This window comes from Eschrichtius robustus, chromosome 8, assembly GCF_028021215.1.
Source record: "Eschrichtius robustus isolate mEscRob2 chromosome 8, mEscRob2.pri, whole genome shotgun sequence".
Lineage (NCBI taxonomy): Eukaryota > Metazoa > Chordata > Mammalia > Artiodactyla > Eschrichtiidae > Eschrichtius > Eschrichtius robustus.
In genome coordinates, this window is record NC_090831.1 from 21,213,198 (window position 1) to 21,234,083 (window position 20,886).

Consider the following 20,886-nt stretch of genomic DNA (forward strand, 5'->3'; position numbering starts at 1 on the left):
AGAAATACTATGTTTGACTTTACATTATACTCCCACTATTCTAAAATAAGCAAAACTTGTGCTTGTTCAGTGACAAGTAATATCAAAAGACAATGTGGTAGTTTCCTGCTACATCTTTCTTGAAGCAAGCATTGCTGTTTTACAAGAGTCACATCATTTGTGTATCCTGGCTCATTCTCTGGTGCTTGGGGTATTTGGTTTTTTGCATGTGCTTCTTGTAATTTGTAATTCAAGACAAATTTCCTTCAAAATCGAAACAAAATGATGATCACCTCTTTAGCTTTAGGAAGAGGAAGCGGTGGTGTGTCTTACAAAACAGGGCATACCCTGCAATGTTTATTGCTTAATTATTCTTTGTGAAGCTTCCATTTTGGCTCTATCTTATAGCCCCGAGATGAAGTGTGAATAATAGAGGAGTTCAGTGTTCTTCTGTAATGGGACTAAAGCTTTTATTTATCTTCCTTTCTCCTTCACTGACCTTTTGCTTTTCTGTGTCAAAGCTCAGTACATGTCCTTTCGTTCTAGAAAGCCTCATACAACCATGTCCTTCTCGGACTCCTACTGTGTAGCGTGGTACCGCCTTGGTTCAGGTTCTCACAATCTAACCTTCCAATCAGGGCTGCTTCACTGCAGAACTTTCCCTGTGAATGGAGCCCGCTGGGAATGTGCAGTGCCCGTATAAACCTGCTTCTGCATCCATGCTTTCACAGCACCTATTTCAGTTATTCATATTTTTATCCTTATGTCTGTGATTCTTTGATTAATTGCTAGCTCACCAGTCTGTGAGCCCCCCTGAGGTGAGGGACCTTGTCTGGTTTTGCTCACCGTGGCATCTATCTCTTACCCACAGCACGGGGGCTGGCTTATAGCCTCTAAATTGTCTCCTTGCCTCCAAATTCACACCCTTTGCAAACCATTCTTCTCACTGCTACCAACATCTTTACAAACTCAGATAAGTCCTCTCTGCAGAAAATGTAATGGCTCCCCATGCATATAGATTAAAATCTAAATTCCAGGACACAAGCTGCTTTTTAAGCCTTATCTACTTTCCTAAGAATACTGCTTTTTATTTAGGTTTATTTTACCTTACCTTGTATGACATAGAGCTAGTTATTTCCCTGCCTTGCTTCCTCTTTAGTTTGTAAATAAATTGCTTGCATCTTTGCAGACTCTTGGTCTTCATAAAACGACTCAATAAATATTTGCTTAATTGATTTAAGTATTATGGAGATATATGTCTCCAGAATCACTATACTTGATAGGTATATAGTTCTTCTTTCACCAGGAATTTAGATGTTTTATAATTATTCTCGTTTATATCACTGTGCCCTGCAAATATATTTTATTCCGTTGTTTTATTTATAGCTCTCAATTATATTGCCTGCCGCATGATAATATTAGTATAATGGGCTCTGCAATTCTATATTAACTGATCCTTGAATATTTTTTTAAAGAGTTTTTTTTTTTTTTTTAATTTATTTTTGACTGCATTGGGTCTTCATTGCTCCGCACGGGCTTTCTCTAGTTGTGGTGAGCAGGGGCTACTCTTCGTTGCTGTGCGCAGGCTTCTCATTGCCGTGGCTTCTCTTGTTGCGGAGCACGGGCTCTAGGCGCACGGGCTTCAGTAGTTGTGGCTCGCGGGCTTGGTTGCTCCGCAGCATGTGGGATCTTCCCAGACCAGGGCTCGAACCCGTGTCCCCTGCATTGGCAGGCGGATTCTTAACCACTGTGCCACCAGGGAAGTCCCTTGAATATTTTTTTTGTCTGTTAAACTTTGGTATCTACTTAATGTCCTTTTGTCCCTGTATTTAATTGGATTAATTAGTGTTTTCGATTTTAATTCACATGAGACTTTTGCATTTGCCTCTATTGTGTTTTCTTACTTTCTTACTCTTCCTTCTTTCCTAAGGGTTGAACTTTTTCTGATACTGTCTATCAGAATTCTGTTATAGTGTCTTTTAGTTGCTTCCCTATGTAAAATGTTTTACCTGCCTTAACATATTTAGAATGTTTTCAAGATAATAGAGATCGAAAACTTCAGCAGACTGAGGAATTTGTACAGATTCAGCACAGCACCTTCTTTTGTTGCCTACGTAAACTGTACCATATTTAAAGGTGCCATGCTTTGAGAAGATTGCCTGAACTTCAGCTTTCAAGTTAATGCCATCTTGATTGTAAAGATTCCAAGAGCCTTTAAAATATAATTTTTTTCCCCCGTGGAAAGGCATTTTATTTTAAATATAGCAGTGTGTACATGTCAATCCCAAACTCCCAATCTATCTACTTTAAAATAAATAGATGTACTGTACTTTGCAAAACTGTAATAGCAGAAAGCTGGAAACATTCCATATATTTATAAACAGGGGATTATTTGAATAGTTTGTGGCACATCTATGCAATGGGGTGCTATGGAGCTGTGAAATGGAATGAGAACTATATATATTATTATGAAATTCTTCAGAATATATTATTAAGTCTAGATGTCTAGGTTTTGCTTCAAAATAATATGGAGAGTGGAGAGGGGAAGTGAAAGGGTTTAGATAAAACAAAATTACTCATGAACTGATATTTGTCGAAGTTCCTATGGTTACATTTGAAATATTTCTTAAAGAAAAAGCTGAAAATAACAGATATGATCTAATGTTCTGAAGAAACTATTTTCCTGGGAAAGCCCTTAACATTTTTCATCCATGAAATGATTGGACACACGTTTTAGATTATTAACACAAATAAATCTAGATATATCACCAAACCATTTTCGACTCCCTGAAGATTTAAACAAGAAATTGTGATTATTTGCCGAATGTAAAGTGTTGTGATGCCTTAATAATAATAGGTTCTATTAAAAGACTGCTTTATGGCATTAAAAACATGTATGTTAAAGGAGGGGAAGTCCAAACAAAATCAATCACTATTAATATCACATAAAGAAAGACAATCTGACAGGTGGTGCCTCCTGATAGAAGTACATGCTACCACCTATGAAGTGTTTTTGTAGCAGAGGAGGAAGACAAGTGCAAGTGTAATTTATGGCTGTGGCAGAAAACTGGAGATAGCAGAGTGGAAGCTAGAAGTCCAGAGGCATTATCACATCTAATATGCATGTATTTTTTATGAAACAGAAAAATTAGTTACTCCCATTTTAGAGAGGAGAAAAGAAACGTAATGAATCGATGATATGCCTGTGGCCACTTTAATAAATTCAGGAATAAGAGCCTACCAGGCCTTCTGGATTCATATTTCAGAACATATTTTCCACATTAAAAGAATGGGGATCCCTATCATCAAAGAGTAGCTAATCTGATAAAATAGAGGTGATACATGTTCAACAAAGCCTTAAAATTACATAGGCAGAACACTCTTCAACATAAATAGCAATATTTTTTTGGATCCCTCTCCAAAAGTAAAGGAAATAAAAGCAAAAATAAACAAATGGGAACTAATTAAACTTAAAAGCTTTTGCACAGCAAAGGAAACCATCAACAAAATGAAAAGACAACCTACTGAATGGGAGAAAATATTTGCAAATTATATGACCAATAAGGGATTGAGATCCAACAAATATAAACAGCTCATACAACTCAATATCAAAAAAACAAACGACCCAATCAAAAAAAACGGGCAGAAGACCTGAGTAGACATTTTTCCAAAGAGGAAATGCAGATGGCCAGCCAACAGGCACATGAAAAGATGCTCAACGTCGCTAATCATCAGGAAAATGCAAATCTAAACCACAATGAGATATCACCTCACCTGTCAGAATGGCTATCATCAAAAAGACCACAAGTAACAAATGTTGGCAAGGATGTTGAGAAAAGGGAACCCTTATACACTGTTGATGGGAGTGTATATTGGTGCAGCCACTGTGGGCAACAGTATGGAGGTTCCTCAAAAAACTAAAAATAGAGCTACCATATGACCAGGCAATTCCACGGGTATATATCCAAAAAAAGCCAAAAACACTAATTCAAAAAGATACATGCACACCACTGTTCATAGGAGCATTATTTACAATTGCCAAGGTATGGAAACAACCTAAGTGTCCACAAACAGTTGAACGGATAAAGAAGATGTCATATGTATATACACATGGAATACTACTCAGCCATTAAGAAGAAAGAAATTTTGCCATTTGCGGCAACATGGATGGACTTGGAGGGCATTATGCTAAGTGAAATAAGTCAAACAGAGAAAGATAACTACTGCATGATATCACTTATTTGTGGACTCTAAAAAATATAACAAACTAGTGAATATAACATAAAAGAAGCAGACTCACAGATATAGAGAACAAACCAGTGGTTACCAGTGGGGAGGTACAAATTATTGGGTGTAAGATAGGCTCAAGGATGTATTATACAACACAGGGAATATAGCCAATATTTTGTAATAACTGTAAATAGAAAGTAACCTTTAAAAACTGTATAATAGGGGCTTCCCTGGTGGCGCAATGGTTGAGAATCCGCCTGCCAATGCAGGGGACACGGGTTCGAGCCCTGGTCTGGGAAGATCCCACATGCCGCGGAGCAACTGGGCCCGTGACCCACAACTACTGAGCCTGCGCTCTAGAGCCCGTGACCCACAACTACTGAGCCTGTGCGTCTGGAGCCTGTGCTCCACAACAAGAGAGGTCGCGACAGTGAGAGGCCCGCGCACCGCGATGAAGAGCGGCCCCCACTCGCCACAGCTAGAGAAAGCCCTCGCACAGAAACGAAGACCCAACACAGCCAAAAATAAATAAATAAATAATTAATTAAAAAAAAAGAGAGATCATGTACAACATGGGGAATATAGCCAATATTTTAAAAAAAAATTGTATAATAAATTTAAAAAAAATTTTTTTAAGCAAAAAAAAAAACCTTATGACGGAGTTATCCTCTCCAGCAAGAGAAGAAAGTAAGTACGCTCTTCTGTTGCGTGCAGATTCACATATATCAGAGATCAAAAGAGCAGATTAGATTAGCAGTCTCTTATGCAGTGGAGACCTCTTACCAGTTCTCTCTTAGAAGGGTAACCATCCCAATGCCACCAAAATGAGCCAACAGAGACCTTGCCAGGCAAGACAGGGGCCCTTTTAGAAACTACTCTGGGTCCACTTGACTACATGAGCAAACCGACGGCCAATACACAGGGCTGGCTTCAAAGGTGTGTGACCTGTGCAGTCAAAAAAGGACCCGCTCAGGACTTCCCTGGCAGTTCACTGGTTAAGACTCTGTCCTCCCAATACAAGGGGCCTGGGTTCGATCCCTGGTCAGGGAACTAAGATCCCACATGCCTCGTGGTGCTGCCAAAAAAAAAAAGAAAAAGGGATCAACTCTCGGAAGGGCCTGCACTTGGCTTAATGCTCTGGCGACACCATCTTGAAATCCTTAGTAATTTTATTTTTGAGCTTATGCTTTGTAAGTGAAGTCTGATGGGACAACTGAGCACACACATGAACAGCACAGACAGGCCAGTTGGCAATGCGCACAAGCATATAGGCATGAACTGTGTGGGTAGCAGGCAGTGTGGGTATGGAACAATCAGCCTGGCAGCCTAGTGTGCAGATGCATGCCTAAGGCAGTATGTGGCACCACAGGGTGCTGGTTTTTATGTTTCCAAAAATAATTTGAATTAACTTTGTGTTATATTTTAAGGATGAAGCTTCTTTTTATTAACCCAATCCATGAATAGTAATTGAGTGCCTACTACAATGCTCTCTTTTCTGCCTTCATGGAGCTTATATTCTAGTTACATAATTTTTTCCAATTAATGCAGTAATAGTCTACTCTTTAAAATTAGAATTATTGCTTTGAGTGCATCATTGGAGAGTATCTTTACAAAAAGGCAGTCTTTTATAATAATGTGATTGTAGCTAACTTTCCTGACCTATAATTTCATTGAATAGATTACTCTAGTTGCTTTACTTGCTTTTATTATTTTCCATTAATTTTACCATAACTGAAGACATCCCTAAATAGCTGAATATGGAATGCTTTTATTTTAGAATTGTGAAAAATGGAAGACAGTACCACAGACACAGAACAAGAGGAGGAAGAGGAGAAAGGTGAAAAGGATCAAGAAGACGCCATTTATGCTGTAGCACCCACGATTAACATCCGAGATGAGCGATTGGTTGATGTATCTACAACTCCAGCTTTCATTTGTCTGCATGAGGTACATATATATTTATATATTACAGTAAGACTTGCCTCACTATCTACTTAAAAATTCAGATGAAGTTAATATCATTATCAAAATAATTTATTATTTGTAACCTGGAGGCAATGTGTACTGTTTGAAGCACTTTAAAATAAAATAGCCCCTACATTCTCTTCCAAAAGCCTATGGTATAATCCTGGACTAATGCAGTAGTGTAGGTACTGATACTTCTAAGGCATAATAAATATTTGCATATATGTAGCCACTTACGTATACTCTGTATGTTGGTAAATGATTTCTTTCATTACTGGATACATTACATTTACATCCATAAAATGAAGATAAAAGATCTTGTCATATAACGATAGAAAGAATATACATTTACCTAACCAAATGTAGTTACTGCAGTAGAGCACAGAAACATGCTGTTTCCTATTAGCAGAGAAGCAAAAAGGGGAATCTGATTTTTGTTAGATTTTTGTCTGATTTTTTAAAAAATGAGATGAACATTTAGGAAATACCCATGTATGAGGAGAGTTTTTCTTTAACAGTAACTGACCACATATGCAATCTGTCATGCTTGAGAGCTGTACTTTAGAAAATGATTTAGAGGACATTTGAATTCTGGACTCTTAACCTTATGTGAATATAACTGAATAAAACATCTAAGAAATTTGATAGTCATAATAAAAATAAGCTTAAAAAAGTCTTTGGGCAAAATCAGATTTTACTTAAAACCAAGAAGCAATACTAAATCCCCGCCCAAATATTTTCTTGGTGTAAATATTTTAAACAATTGCTACAACTATTGTTGAGCTTTTGTTTTATATATACATATAAACCTCATATCAGGAACACATGATGTCAGTTTGTCCCATTACTCATGTTTTCAGCATTGATCACTTGGTTAAGGTGGTGACTTCTAGCTTTCTCTCCTATAAAGTTATCATTTTGCTTCTTGAAATTGATAAGCACCTATGGGGAGATACTCTGAGGCTATTTAAGTATCCTATTCCTTCTAAAATTTTCACCTACTAGTTTTACATCTCTTGATGATTCTTGCCCAAATTAATTATTATTACAATGGTTGCCAAATGGCAATTTTCTCATTCCATCATTTTTTCTACATTTATTAGTGGTCTTCCTACTATAAGGTAGAACTTTCTCTTCTATTCTTTCTATCTGTCTATCCATCCATCCATCCATCCATCAGGGTGGACTCATGAGTTCTTATTCTACTCAATGAGCTATAATCCATTATTGCCATTATTCATTTTGATTCTTCAGTTGTCCCAGATTTGGCCAGTGTACACCCTTTCAAGAAGGCTCACTTTTGACATGCTCCTATGATTCTTTGTGTACCTTTTAACTTTCTGTCATAGAATATGTTCCAGGTTCATCTTGCATTTTCTTTGCTCCAACTCTAGGATCAGCCATTTCTCAAAGGATCCTTGGTTCCTATTTTAGTGGAGAATGATATTTGAAAACTAAGATCTCAGTGCAGGGTGTGTTCATTGCTATTGGTCTGTCATTGCTTCTCAGCACTCTCAGAGCTGGGAAATAGGTGCATAAATATATTTATCCACACAAATTTATATCTATTTCTATACGTATCTTGATATATTTAGAACGATGAGTTCATATCTCTAGTATTAATATTTTCAAATGATCAGCGTTCTCTATTTCTGCTAAAATCCATCATATGTCCAGCTTTGCAATAGTATTTCTACTTTTATACCACTACCTTTAATAATTATATCAAATAAAGGTACAGTTTATTTCTACCAAAGGTTATGCTAACAATAAAAATTATAGTCAAATTTTTTAAGCCACAGATAAAGAAACATGGAAGATTTGACTTGTAAAGTCAAAGGAGAACTTAGGACAACTTCTCTTGCATATTGATCTTCAATGTAACAATTCATTAAATATTTCAAGAATCTCTCAATTCTCATGTATGCACAAATTATAGCTATTAATCATTGAGTATGACCAGCCCCTAATACAGTAGATAACTTAGATTATACGGTGAAAGAATGGTCCTCCCATTTTGAGTAGTAATTACACCAGCAATTTTACTGCCGGAGAATTATTCCTTTAGCCAGCAAAATCTTGCAGAATGAATTATTGGCTTCAAACAACTTTGTTTCCATGATAAACACCCCTGAGATTGTTCCTATTGGAATCTATAGCTTTTTTTTCTAACTCTTTTAACATTCCTCTAAGATTCACAAGTCTTACAATTTTTTTAACCTACTATATAAAAGCTATCCTCCTTCAGTTGTCTAAACAGAAGCTGAATCTGCAGAATAGCAAGAGTTCTGAAAGAAAGCAGTCAGAAATCCACTTCCAAAGACCCAGATGCTTGGCATCACATTGAAAGAACCAGATGCTGCTTATAGCATTTATTGTTGTTAATGCTAGTCAGACAATTGGTCCAGCACTATTGAGTTGTAAAACATGGATGTCATGCTGTCATCTAATATTGCCTACAGAATGTGTTCAGTATTTATGGCACTCTGCGATTTGGGCCCAAACTATTTTTGTAATCTAATAATTTACTTAGGTCCTCATGATCTTCTGCTTACGTTACTCCCCTTAGCATGGACTCTCCCGTATTCAGATGGCTAGGAAACTGGCACATATTCACAAAGCATGATACAAGGTCGTGGCTGTCCACAATCCTCCTACTCACGTTGCCTCTTGAAAGACTGTGCTACTCCAACTGAAAAAATCAGATCAAACACTTGTATAGGCCACACTTTGCAACCCCTGCATCTATTCCTAACCTTTTAGAATCTGGCTCAGTTCCCACCTCCTTCAAAAAACCGTGCCTGAGCAGTCAGTTCACAGTGTTTTCTCCAACCTGTCTACTCTTACAGCGTTTGTAGGCTGTACCTTTCACTTGATACAAGATCATTAACAGATATTTATTGAATATCTTCTCATCATATAATATTTTGCATAGAAAATTTAATTTCTCACTGATATTATGATCACATTAAACAGTAAGACTTAACAGGATATGAACTACACTGTGTTAAATTCACACTTTGGGATTAATGTTCAAAGTGGTGCTTGGGAACTAAGTCACATCAATGGACTGTGTGGGTTAATTCTGGACACCTGCTCCCCAACTCTTCCACTGCTGCCTAATTATGAGGCCTGGCACTCCACAGACTTTTCTTGTCCCGTTGAAAACTTTTATTAAAAAAATTTTTTTTGCTAAGGTATAACATATACACAGTAAACCTCGCAAATACTCAGGGTCCAGCAATTTTTTTTACATATGCCAATAACCAACATGTTCAGAACTAAATTCATCATTCTCCCAATCCTAATTCTCCTCCTGCATTCTCTTTATCAGTTTGAGGGTAAAATATCTCCATTAAGTATTTCTTGAATTTATCTCTTCTTCATTCCTGCCATATTCCCACTCAGATGAAAATATACTTCCTGCAACCCAGTGGTGTCCCTTGAGACTCTTCCCAGTCATTTCTCCCACCAAAGTTAGACCTATTCTGACTTATCACTATGTATTAGTTTTGCCTCTTTTCAGAAATCATATGAATGGAATCATACAGTATGTTTTCCGTTGTGTCTGGCTCCTTTTGGTAAACACTGAATCTGTGAAATTTATTCATAGCACCATGTGGGCCTTAGTTCAATATTTAAAAATTGCTATATAGTGTTCTTTTGTGTAAATATACCATACTTTTCTTGTCCATTCTATTCTATTTAGAGATTTAGAGACTTGGGTTGTTTCCTGTTTGGATAATTATGAATAAGGTACCATGATCATTCTTGTGCATGCCTTATACTTATGAATTCATTTATCTTGGGTGTTTACCTAGGAGTGGGGTTCCTGTGTCATAGTTTAGGTTTATATTCAGCTTTAGTTGATACCTTCAAATGGCTTTCCAAAAAGATTATACTAAGATATACACCCTGATGGGCAATATGTAACTGTTTTCATCTAATACTATGGCAAGGGTCATGTGTGATTTTATTTATATCCTACACATCACCTGGCTCAAGACCTTGCACAGAGACAAGCAGTAAATATTTAGTATTTAAAAATCATTCTTTTAACAAATAGCATATGTCTCTTCGTTCAAAGCTCATGGCTGTGGCACATTCAGGCTTAATGTAAGTTATAGCTTTCATGGTATTCCCTAAGTCAGGATTTCTACTTCTAAACTGTGCATGGTTATGCAAAGTAGCACTGATTTCTAAGGGTGACCTTGGTTGTCAAATGTCAGTGTGTCAGATGTTGAAATTTTCCAAAACTTGGACGCCATAAAGTCATCCTTGTCTTAATGCCAAGAGCCAAAATCAAAACATGAAATTATCTTGCCTAAGACTTTTGGCTCTTTTATTTTTCACCAGAACTAGTCAGCTCCTCCCTTCTCTTCATTTCCTGAAAATAATTCTTGTGCCAGTCGTTGTTAAGTCTTTGACCTGATTTAACCAAGGGGTAGAGAAAAGGTAGCACAGGAGCATTCGGGAGGCACAAGGGACAGTGTGAAGGGAAACAGGAGGGAAACACTAAGGAAGTAAAAGTGTGACTCTGTACAGAATACGAAATTCTGTTAAAAGTAGAGTGTGGCGTATGCAAGCATTGTGGGTGTGTAGATGAAGATGGATTAGGCTTGTTGACATGTGACCTTTTCACTGAAACAGCTTCTATATAAAACTATCAACTTTTGGACTCCTTAAAAATGTGTAATAAATATATTTGTGTTCAAGTTTTAGTTTCATGTCCAATGGGAAAAGAACTGAGATAGCAAGAAGTTTTTGAAGAGCAGTGGGAGACATTAAGTCTTAATCCGCTTAACAGATATTAATTCAGCACCCACTATGTGCCAGGCTCTGTGCTAGGAGATGTTTATTACCATTATTATTAAAGTTACTGAAATTTACTCAAATGTATCCTTTCAGTTCCTCCTTTGTTTTGAGCACCTCCTGTGTGCTGCACAGTGCTAGACGCCATGGACATTCATAGGCATAAAGCATATAAAAGGGTACTGTTCTTTAGAAGCTTAATTTGGGAAATAAGAAACTTGACATGTTAAATATCAACAAAAGGCAATGGGTCGTTGAGAACCTGGAGGTGCCACAAGTGTGATTAGAACTAAATGGAAGGAACGATCACCGTGGGTTGAGATGATCTGGAAAAAAGCTTTTCAGAGGCAGTAGGACATGAGAGGGGATATTTTGTCCATATCCGTGGTGTCCACTATGAACCTACTTTTCTTATCTTAAGCTTTGCCCACACCTATACATGCACATACTTGGAATGTCTTCACCTGGATGACCCCCAAGTTACCTCCAACTAAACATGCTCAGAATTAAATTTATTATTCTCCTCCCAAACCTAATTCTCCTCCTGTATTCTGTCAGTTTATTTTCTCTCTTAAATATCTATTAAATTCATCTGTTTTCCATTCCCACCGTATCACCAACTGGAATACCATTTCAGTTATCAAGATAAGATGTGAAGAGAGACTGAACCAAGCAATGGCCATGGAAAAAAGGATAGAATACATATAGGAGAGATAGTAAGGAAGTATAAAATGCTGGATTTAGTGTCTGAATGGATGGGGATGGGGTGAGGGAGAGGAAAAAGTCTAAACTGATGTTTGGATTTCTGATTTAGGAAAGTGGCTGGATTATGGTACTATAAGTGACAGAGAATTCAGAATAAGCAATGGTCTGAGGGGAGTGTCCAATATGTGAATCTCAAGCTTACCAGGGAAGTCCCTGGGCTGGAGATATAGACATAGCAGGTTCTTGGTATTCAGACTGCTTTTCTGAAAGGAATGCAAATTGCTTCTTATGTGTATTTAACAGCACAGGCTACCACTGCATATTTATAAAAAGATGTTGCCATTGTTTACCTAATTCCCTACCTTTAAAATTATATCTTTTTTGGGGGGGGATATTCACATGTTCAAAAGACACTTTCTTATTTTTTATTAATTTTGATCTCTTAAGGCTGGTAACAGATTAAATACATTTTTGGAATTTTTAATAAAAATTTTAAATTAATTTCTGAAAAATTGGTGATTTTCTGATGCTACTAAAGCTTCCTTCATTTTCAAGATTGGATCTTCTATAGAGTTACTGATGAGTTTCTTGAAATAATCTGTAATGAAATTTAAAATGTTTTTCAAAGATTGAAAATGTTTTCTATTTCTTTCATACATGAATTAATTAATCAAGTAACTGGTTACAAAGATGAAAGTGTAAGATTCCCATCCTCAAGGAGCTTACAGTCAAGGTAGTTTCAAGTATATAATTTAATTTTCATAATGATTCCATAGGGAAGTTTGAGATATCATTATTTCCATCTTAAAGGTTCTGAAAGATTGAGACCTGCCCTGGTTTGCACAGCTAGGCAGATGCAGAGCCAGGCCTGGAACCCAGTCTCCTGTCTCCTAGCCTGACATACATTTCACCTGACATTCTTCACTTGACATTCACACATTTAAACACTGCTATTTTAGGGTTTTACAAATTGACTTTTTAAGTAAACTGTATATTAAAAGAAAAAATAAAGATAAATATTTTAACTCTCTATTTAAATATTTCTCTTCGGTTTCCCTATCCTTTCTTAGTTATCACACCTCACTAATAGCTGTACTTAGAGAATAGGCATTTAAAAACTGCTAAATTTCCTTTTAAAATATTTCCACAAGTCTTGCTATTGTTGGCATGTTTTCACTTTTCCTTCAGACATTGAGGCAGGCTTACAAGAATAATTCTTCAAGATTCTGTTTGGCTGTCAAGAAACTTTAAACAGACTGATAATTTATTAAACAATACAGATAGGTTCCATTTTTCCCATAAAGGGTCTTATTTTATTTTCTTACTTTGACAGTAAGGCGGAAATTTTAAAATCTTTCCAATGTGGAAGAAGACCGTGGGTCATGCCTGGCATACACTTAAACATTTGGTGTACTGACACGGCTCATATCTATTTACAAAAATTGGAGATTTATATCAGGATTACAGGCGTAGAAGCCATATTCCACTTTGCAAAGTAGATTAACACCCCTAAATTCAATCAGTAAAAATCGTACACTGTACAAGAACTCAGGATAAGATAAAAGAAGGCCCCATGTTAGGATATCCTCACCCTTGGCACCTTGAAGATGATTCTGGCCAGGAATCTGGGGTGTTGTCACAAAAAACTCCGCTATCTGAACACGTGATCAGCATTAAGTGGGAGTCAGAGAGTGTTGAAAATTGGGGCTAGAGAGGACTTGGCAGTTCTTCTGCCTCCTGTCTGTGAGCTTATCTCCTTCTACTCATTCTGAAAATCTTTCCTGAGCATCCATCACACGTCAGACTCCAGGCTTGGTACCAGAGGCAAATGCAGCAGGGAGCAGCTCTACCCTCGGCCGCATGTGTTCCTTCATCTGGGTGTTTAATGCTTCTTGATTTCCCCTTCCCTTTTTTGATTCCTTTACTGACATAATGAGAACCTAGTTTGTGTGTGCGTGCATGCCCGTGTGTTTATTTTAATTATATACTTAATAAAGTTTTAATTACCTCTTTATTTTTCATTGGTTTTTTTAGCTACTATTGTAGCACATTGATTTAAATATTTAAAATAATACTCTAAACTCGGATGCTGTTTTTTTTTTGATAGTCACTGTGAACAGATGTTGCTTTCTAAATTAAGGATTAGGAGAAATACTTAATGGTACTGTTTTTTTCCTCTGAGAAAGAAAGTTCTTGAGAGAGAAAGTAAGTTGGTTTTTGATAGCTTGTGGTTTTCAGTAGAGAATGTGCATCTTGAGAAACAAAGTACCTTTAGTAATCCAAGAACTATTTGAATATATTAGTCACTAAAGATGGAAGCTTAAGGATTAAAATAAATAATGCTTTTTTGATTAAAATCTATTTTATATAGGTGGATGGGGAGATGGTACTCTTATCTGTTGGGGAGATTTTGGGGGAATAAAGCAGAGGGGAGTAGGATTGGGAATTTGGCTATTCAGCAACTGGATTTACAGGTAACATCAGTAAATGAGTCAGCAGTAGTGAACACCAGAAAAGTCTGCTAAAACAAAGCAGTCATTACAGTCTTCATTAGCCAAACAAGATCAGGATCTCAGTGGTCAAGTAGTGAGATACAAGCCAGACTAGGAAGTTAAAGAATAGAATATCAGAGAGCCAGGTATTAAAGTTTTTTCAGCCATGAGGTTAGTAATTTTTTCTTTTTAACTATTTTCTAATACATAAAATATGCAGTACAGTAAGTCCTCTACATACAAATGAGTTCTGTACCAAGAGCGACTTCATAAGTCCAATTCGTTTGTAAGTCCAACAAAGTTTGCCTAGGTACCCAACTAACACAATTGGCTATATACCGCTGCTTTTACGCTTGCTTCCGGACATCCTGGGCTTGAAATAAAGATACTGTACTACTGTACTCAATACAGTACTGTACAGTAAAGTACACAAAAGCACAACCACTTGTAGAGGATGCACTCATGTGACAATATACACCAGACATGTGAACTAACTTACGTGATTGGACATGTGAACGCACGTTCGCATCTTTGAAAGTTTGCAACTTGAAGGTTCCGATGTAGGGGACTTACTGTAGTACAAAATTCAAAGGTGCAGAATAGTACACAGTGAAAAGTAAGTCAGCCTGCCACCCCATCCCACAGTCCGCTGTCCCCTTCCCCAGAGGCAACCATCATTAACAGTCTCCTATATAGCCTTGCAGAAGTCTACGCACAAACAAGCAAGTGGTAGTATAATATACGTACTTGCTGTTTTCACATATACATGCAACTGTTATGTTCTTTTTAATGTTTGCATGGTATTTCAATGCACGGTGGAGTATACTTTAACCAAATCCCTATTATAAGATATTTGGATTATTTCTGATCTTCTGCTCTTACAGACAATGATATAGTCAGTAAACTTAGGCGTGCCTCATTTCACACTGAAATAATTATATTAAAAGGACAAATTCCTATCCCAAAAAAGAGGGGATATATGTAAATATATAGCTGATTCACTTTGCTGTACAGGAGAAACTAACACAACATTGTAAAGCAACTATACTCCAATAAAAATTAATTTAAAAAACTCAATGAGTGTAAAGTAAAAATTCAAGTGATAAAAAAGCATTTTGTCATAATTTGACAGCATTTTTTTCCTATCTCCATAGAACATAAAATAATGGTGTGTCATATATTCAATGATGTCTTAGATTTAATCAAATGTGTAACTATTTTCTATAAAAATCTTAAACATTGGCATTATTTTAGAAAATTATCCATAGTTCCAAATACTAACACTAGTGCACCTTCTTATTTTAAAAAGTGAGCATACTTTAAGTCAGTAGAATTTACCTCCAATAAATGTTTACTGAAAACCCTCAAAAAAAGAACTATACTACATACAATGTGGAATATTAAAGTAAATAAGACAGCCCCTGAACTAAAAGAATTAAAAAAAAAGAAAAAAGGACAAAGTCCTAATAGTGGGATTGCTGGATCAATGGGTTTGTTCATTTAAAAAAATTTTTTTAATTGTGGAAAAATAGACATAACATAGAATATACCATCTTGACCATTTTTAAATGTACAGTTCAGTAGTGCTAAGTATATTCACCTTGCTCTGCAGCCAATTTCCAGAATTTTTCATCTTGCAAAACTGAAACTCTCTATCGACTAAACAACACCTTCTCATTTCCCCCTCCTCCCAGCTCCTGGAAACCACATTCTACTTTGTTTCTATGAATCTGACTACTCTTAGATACCTCATAGTTTACAGTATTCGTCTTTTGTGACTGGCTTATTTTACTTAGCATAATGTCTTCAAGATGCATCCATGTTGTACCATGTGACAGGATTTCCCTCCTTTTTAAGACAATAATATTCCATTGTATGTACATACCACATTTTGTTTATCCGTTTAGCTGTCAGTGGACACTTGGGTTGCTCCCACCTCTTGGCTATTATAAATAATGCTGCTATGAACATAGTGTACAAGTATCTCTTTGAGATCCTACTTTCAATACTTTTGAAGTGGAATTGCCAGATCATGAGTTTGTGTATTTAAAAAGACTTTTTTTTACTGCTAAGGTGCTCTCCATAAAGGTTATAATAATTTATGTTCCCCTCAACAATAAATGTCTCTTTACTGTGCTCTGTCTGACTTTTCAACTTTTGTCACTCTGTTGGGGGAAAAGGTTATCTCATCATAGTCTTTATTTACATTTACCTTAAAATGAGTGGAGTGGAGCATCTTTTCATATGTTTAAGACTGTTTTAAAACACAGTGTATTGGGAGTCCCTGGTGGCCTAGTGATTAGGATCTGGCGCTTTCCCTGCTGTGGCCCGGGTTCAATCCCTGGTCGGGGAACTGAGATCCCGCAAGCCTCGGGGTTCAGCCAATAAATAAATAGATAGATAGATAGATAAATAAAATATAGTATATTAATAGAAAATGTGAGGTATAGGAAGGCCAACAGGTCAGGAGACAATTGCCACTGGAATGATAGTTTATTAGTCACAGTTCCTAAAAGAAGGAGGCATGCCATGTCATGGCGGGGGGCCATGTGGGGAAGCAGCAGGTGGGTCAGGAGGCAGAGGGAGAGGGAGGAACAGTGGGCAAGAGCCTTTATGGTTGTTTCCCTGGGAAGGAATGGATGAGGCAGAGTAAGCAGTTTAGGACTGGCTAGTTTGAATAATTTCAGCAGGCTCTGGGGCATAGGAGAGGTCCCTAGTTGTTTGGCACCTGGCATTGGGATGATTAGGGCAGTTGTATAGTTAACCAGTGTGTGAGGGCCTAATAAACGAGATGGTTGAGGGTTTGGACTCTGGATTGGTTGGTTTCCATTTGAAAAGTTGTCCTCCTCCCAGGAGGAGGACTCTTGTCAAGGTGGGGGAGGAGGACAATGAGGGAGGCAAGGTGACTCAGGCATATTATCAGGTTGTTTTGAACAAGGCATATCTGGCATAGGCATGTAGGGCAGATGTTAAAGCATCAACTTTACAGAAGCTGGAAGCATGGTTAATGTAGAGACCAATTTGTACTTTCTTTTTTGTGTGAATTTTGTTCACATCCTTTTTTCCTTTTTTTTTATTGTGTAGTTTTTCTTAGAGATTCATAGAAACTCTTTATACATACAGAAAGTAGGCCTTTGTGTATAATATGCACTGCAAACTCTTTCTCTCAGATTTTGGATTTCTTTTGAGTTTGCTTAAGGTGGCTTTTCTCCATGTGGCAGTTTATTTTTTATGTGCTTAAATTTACTGATCTTTTCTTTTATAACTTCAAGATTTTATGTAATACTTAAGAAGAACTTTGGCACTCTGTTACATAAATTGTTTCCTGTGTTTTTTCCTAGTACATTGATAGTTTGAGTCATCATATTTTAACCTTTATTCTATCTGGCATGTATGTTGGTATAAGGGGAAATGGAGAGGAGATGACGGGAAGCTTAGAACCTCATGCCAAGTCCATTATCTTCTGAGGCAAATGTTCTTTACATATTCCCAGCCCATGCATGCCTAGGTGTAGGCAAACAAGTATACCTGGGTGGCATCAGAGATACGAATTAAGGGGGTACAAGCATTACCAGACATCAACCTCAGATTAAGAAGACAGGAATTTTGCCGTCTATAGAGACTACATCTCAGAATGGACAGGTTCAAACTATCTTAAATACTAATGGTTTGGAAAGAAAATCTCTGATTGGTGGGGGGTTGCGGGGAGTGGAAGAGTGGTTCAGTAAAAATGGGTTGTAATCCTTGGTCTGCATGTACTAGCCGTACAGGCTTCAGAAAGCCATGTAAGTTCTCTGAGCCTCATTTTACACTAATAGTACATTTCTCACCTTCAGGGGTACCTCACTGCCTACCATCGTGATTTTCACCCTCTTCTTAAAGTGCTTTTATCACTTTTTTCCCAGTAAAAACCATACACAGCAGCACAATACGTAAAACAGAGTTGGATGTGGTGGATATAGAAGTGAAGGATGCAGAGGTGAAGGTCGCTCCCCATTCTCTCCCCTTCATATCTCCTGTCACCACCAGCACCACAACTCCAGTCCCCCTGGGGCGCTGGGGAGACCCCCATGCTCTGTGCAGATGGTTTGTGAACTGAATAAAAGGGAGCCATCTCTCTTCCACCCTAAAACCCATCTCAGCACAGCCAAAGGAAACACAGATCTGCCTCCAGAAAGCTGTGGAAAGCAACTTGACTGTACTGAAGGTTCCTTCCGGAAGAGAGGAGGGACTTCCACAGCACAGCATGCGGCAAAGCTTCCTGAAATTCCTCATCAAAGCAGATGCCTCTCCCACACACACCCCACTTGACCCCCTCTTTAAAAACTTCCTCGGAAACTTTTTTTCCCATCCCCAGGCAGGTTTTCCCCCTTTCTATCTACACTCCTCTTCTCCTTGATACCTTTGGCCATTTCATTATTTTATAAAATAGTCTTTAGAGTTCCTTCCAGTTTTCCTCCCCACCCAGTATCCCATCATCACCTCAGGTCCAGGCACAGAACTGAACAATCAATAGGTGGCAGCGGGAGATTGTAGGCACTTAGATTTGATTTTTTTCTTGCATTAACATAAGGATTAACTATCACTTGCTTGAACTTATAGTCAAATCCCTCTACAATCTGATCGACCATTTCTTTCTTCTCTTTAATTTTTTTTTTTTTTTACTGTTCTCTGCTATATATACCTTATGCTCCAGCCACATTAGATATATCATTGTTTTCCTAACTAGCTTCTGATTTTCCAACCTGCTTTTGCTCATCCTCTACACAGCCCAGGAGTGCTTTCCACACTTCAGTGCTTCAGAATTCTACGCATTTTTTCCAGGACAGCTCAGACCCCACCTTCTTAAAGCATGCCACTTCCTTGACAAAATGGGAACACTTCTGTTGCTGTAACTTCCCTGCATAGTGCTTGTACCATATGCCACTTATTATTTCTTTCCTGTTTTTTAAGCTAATCTATAGTAGCTTTAGGATCTTTGAAAGCAGGAAGCCTTTGCTCTTCTTCTTGATATTCCTTGCAAACTCAGTGCACTGTAACATGTGTAGCCATGCCACTTTCAAAGGAATAGATGTACATAGTAATTAGTAACATCCTCCACCAAAATAATCACACTACTGAATCACTACTTTACAAGGCACACTTAAAGAGGAGAAATTTCTTCTGAGTTTCTGAATGCATTTTCCACATCAAGTCCACCTAAATTCTCAGATACTTAAATGTTTAAAGTTAGAAATATCTGGGACTTCCCTGGTGGCTCAGTGGTTAAGAATCCGCCTGCCAATGCAGGGAACACGGGTCCGAGCCCTGGTCCAGGAAGATCCCACATGCCACGGAGCAACTAAGCCCGTGCGCCACAACTACCGAGCCTGAGCTCTAGAGCCCATGAGCCACAACTACTGAGCCCTCGTGCCACAACTACTAAAGCCCGCATGCCTAGAGCCCGTTCTCCATAACAAGAGGAGCCACTGCAACGAGAAGCCCACGCACCGCAACGAAGAGTAGCCCCCACTCGCAGCAACTAGAGAAAGCCCACACGCAGCAATGAAGACCCAATGCGGCCAAAAATAAATAAATTAATAAAATAAAATAAAATTCTAAAAAAAAAAAAGAAATATCATAACAAGTTAGAACCATTGTACATCTATTTCAGTTTTATTTTTGCTGACTGAGCAAGGGATATGCAATGGGGAGGCAGTGATTTTCAAATATTTTTTGAAAACAGAACAAAATCTTTTAAGTGAAATTGAAGATGAAGCCTCAAAATCCAAGATATAAAAGCAGAACTATTCGAGGTGAACAGTGTTTCATGCAGCATACATTCTCCTGGCATCTGCCCCTACCCCACTTCCTTTAACCTTCATGAAATATGTCTACAGAACCTTAGGGTCGCTGGGGACACAGTTCAAGAACCTCTACTATAGCGGTTCAGCCTGTTAAATACCAACCCCATAAATACCATACCATAAAGACCGTAACTTCTGTAACCATTCAACTTCCATAACTACCCATGATATACCCATGAGCCGCTCTAGATTTTTAATCATTTGCTTGATCAGATAAAGACAAAAATTTTACTTGTTATAGGACAGAAATTTTAAAAGTCATCATCGGCAGCACCATTCATTTATAAATGATATTTGCATTTTAAAAGAATTATTTTATATAACAAATGAAAATAAGAACTTTGGTGTTTACATGAGAAATCTTTTGGCTCCCAAAGAACTTACAAAGTGCTTTGTACTTAAGGGGAATGTTTTCCTTGTGAATCCTGCCATGTAACCATGGAAGTAGAACAGTGTTTGGAGAGTACAGAAACTTGCTTGCCTTTTCTGTCAGAATTGTTATAAATTCTGACTTAGCTACAGAAAATAAATAATTTTTAACCACTAGGTTAAGTAGGGACATTAACACCCTTGAAAATAAATTCTTTTTTAAAAAAAATCTCCTGTCAACAGAATATTATGTAATTGTTTTTGTTAAGATACAAAAGAGATGTTTCACCTTAAATTAAGATTTAATTGGAATCATCTTCCACTTTGTAGATTCACACAGAAAATCAGAGCAGGGGTGATACTGAGGTTTACAATGTATGTACTTTACCATGGAATTTCCACAGGTTATTTATCAGAGAAAATTAGTCCATTTCATGAGAAAAACACCAAGAAAGCCAGGAAAGCTGAAAATGGATAATGGCCCACAC

The 20,886-nt window shown here is 37.5% G+C and overlaps 1 protein-coding gene across 1 annotated transcript in view; it reads left to right on the top strand.

Annotated features, from left to right (window-relative positions):
• Positions 1-5,997: 5,997 nt before the first annotated feature.
• The window catches only part of CCDC146 (coiled-coil domain containing 146), a 109,029-nt gene continuing 94,140 nt past the window's right edge, over positions 5,998-20,886 (top strand). Inside the window, exon 1 of the mRNA XM_068549969.1 lies at positions 5,998-6,156. Coding sequence (XP_068406070.1) covers positions 5,998-6,156 — 159 coding nt within the window. The remainder of the gene's footprint in view (positions 6,157-20,886) is intronic.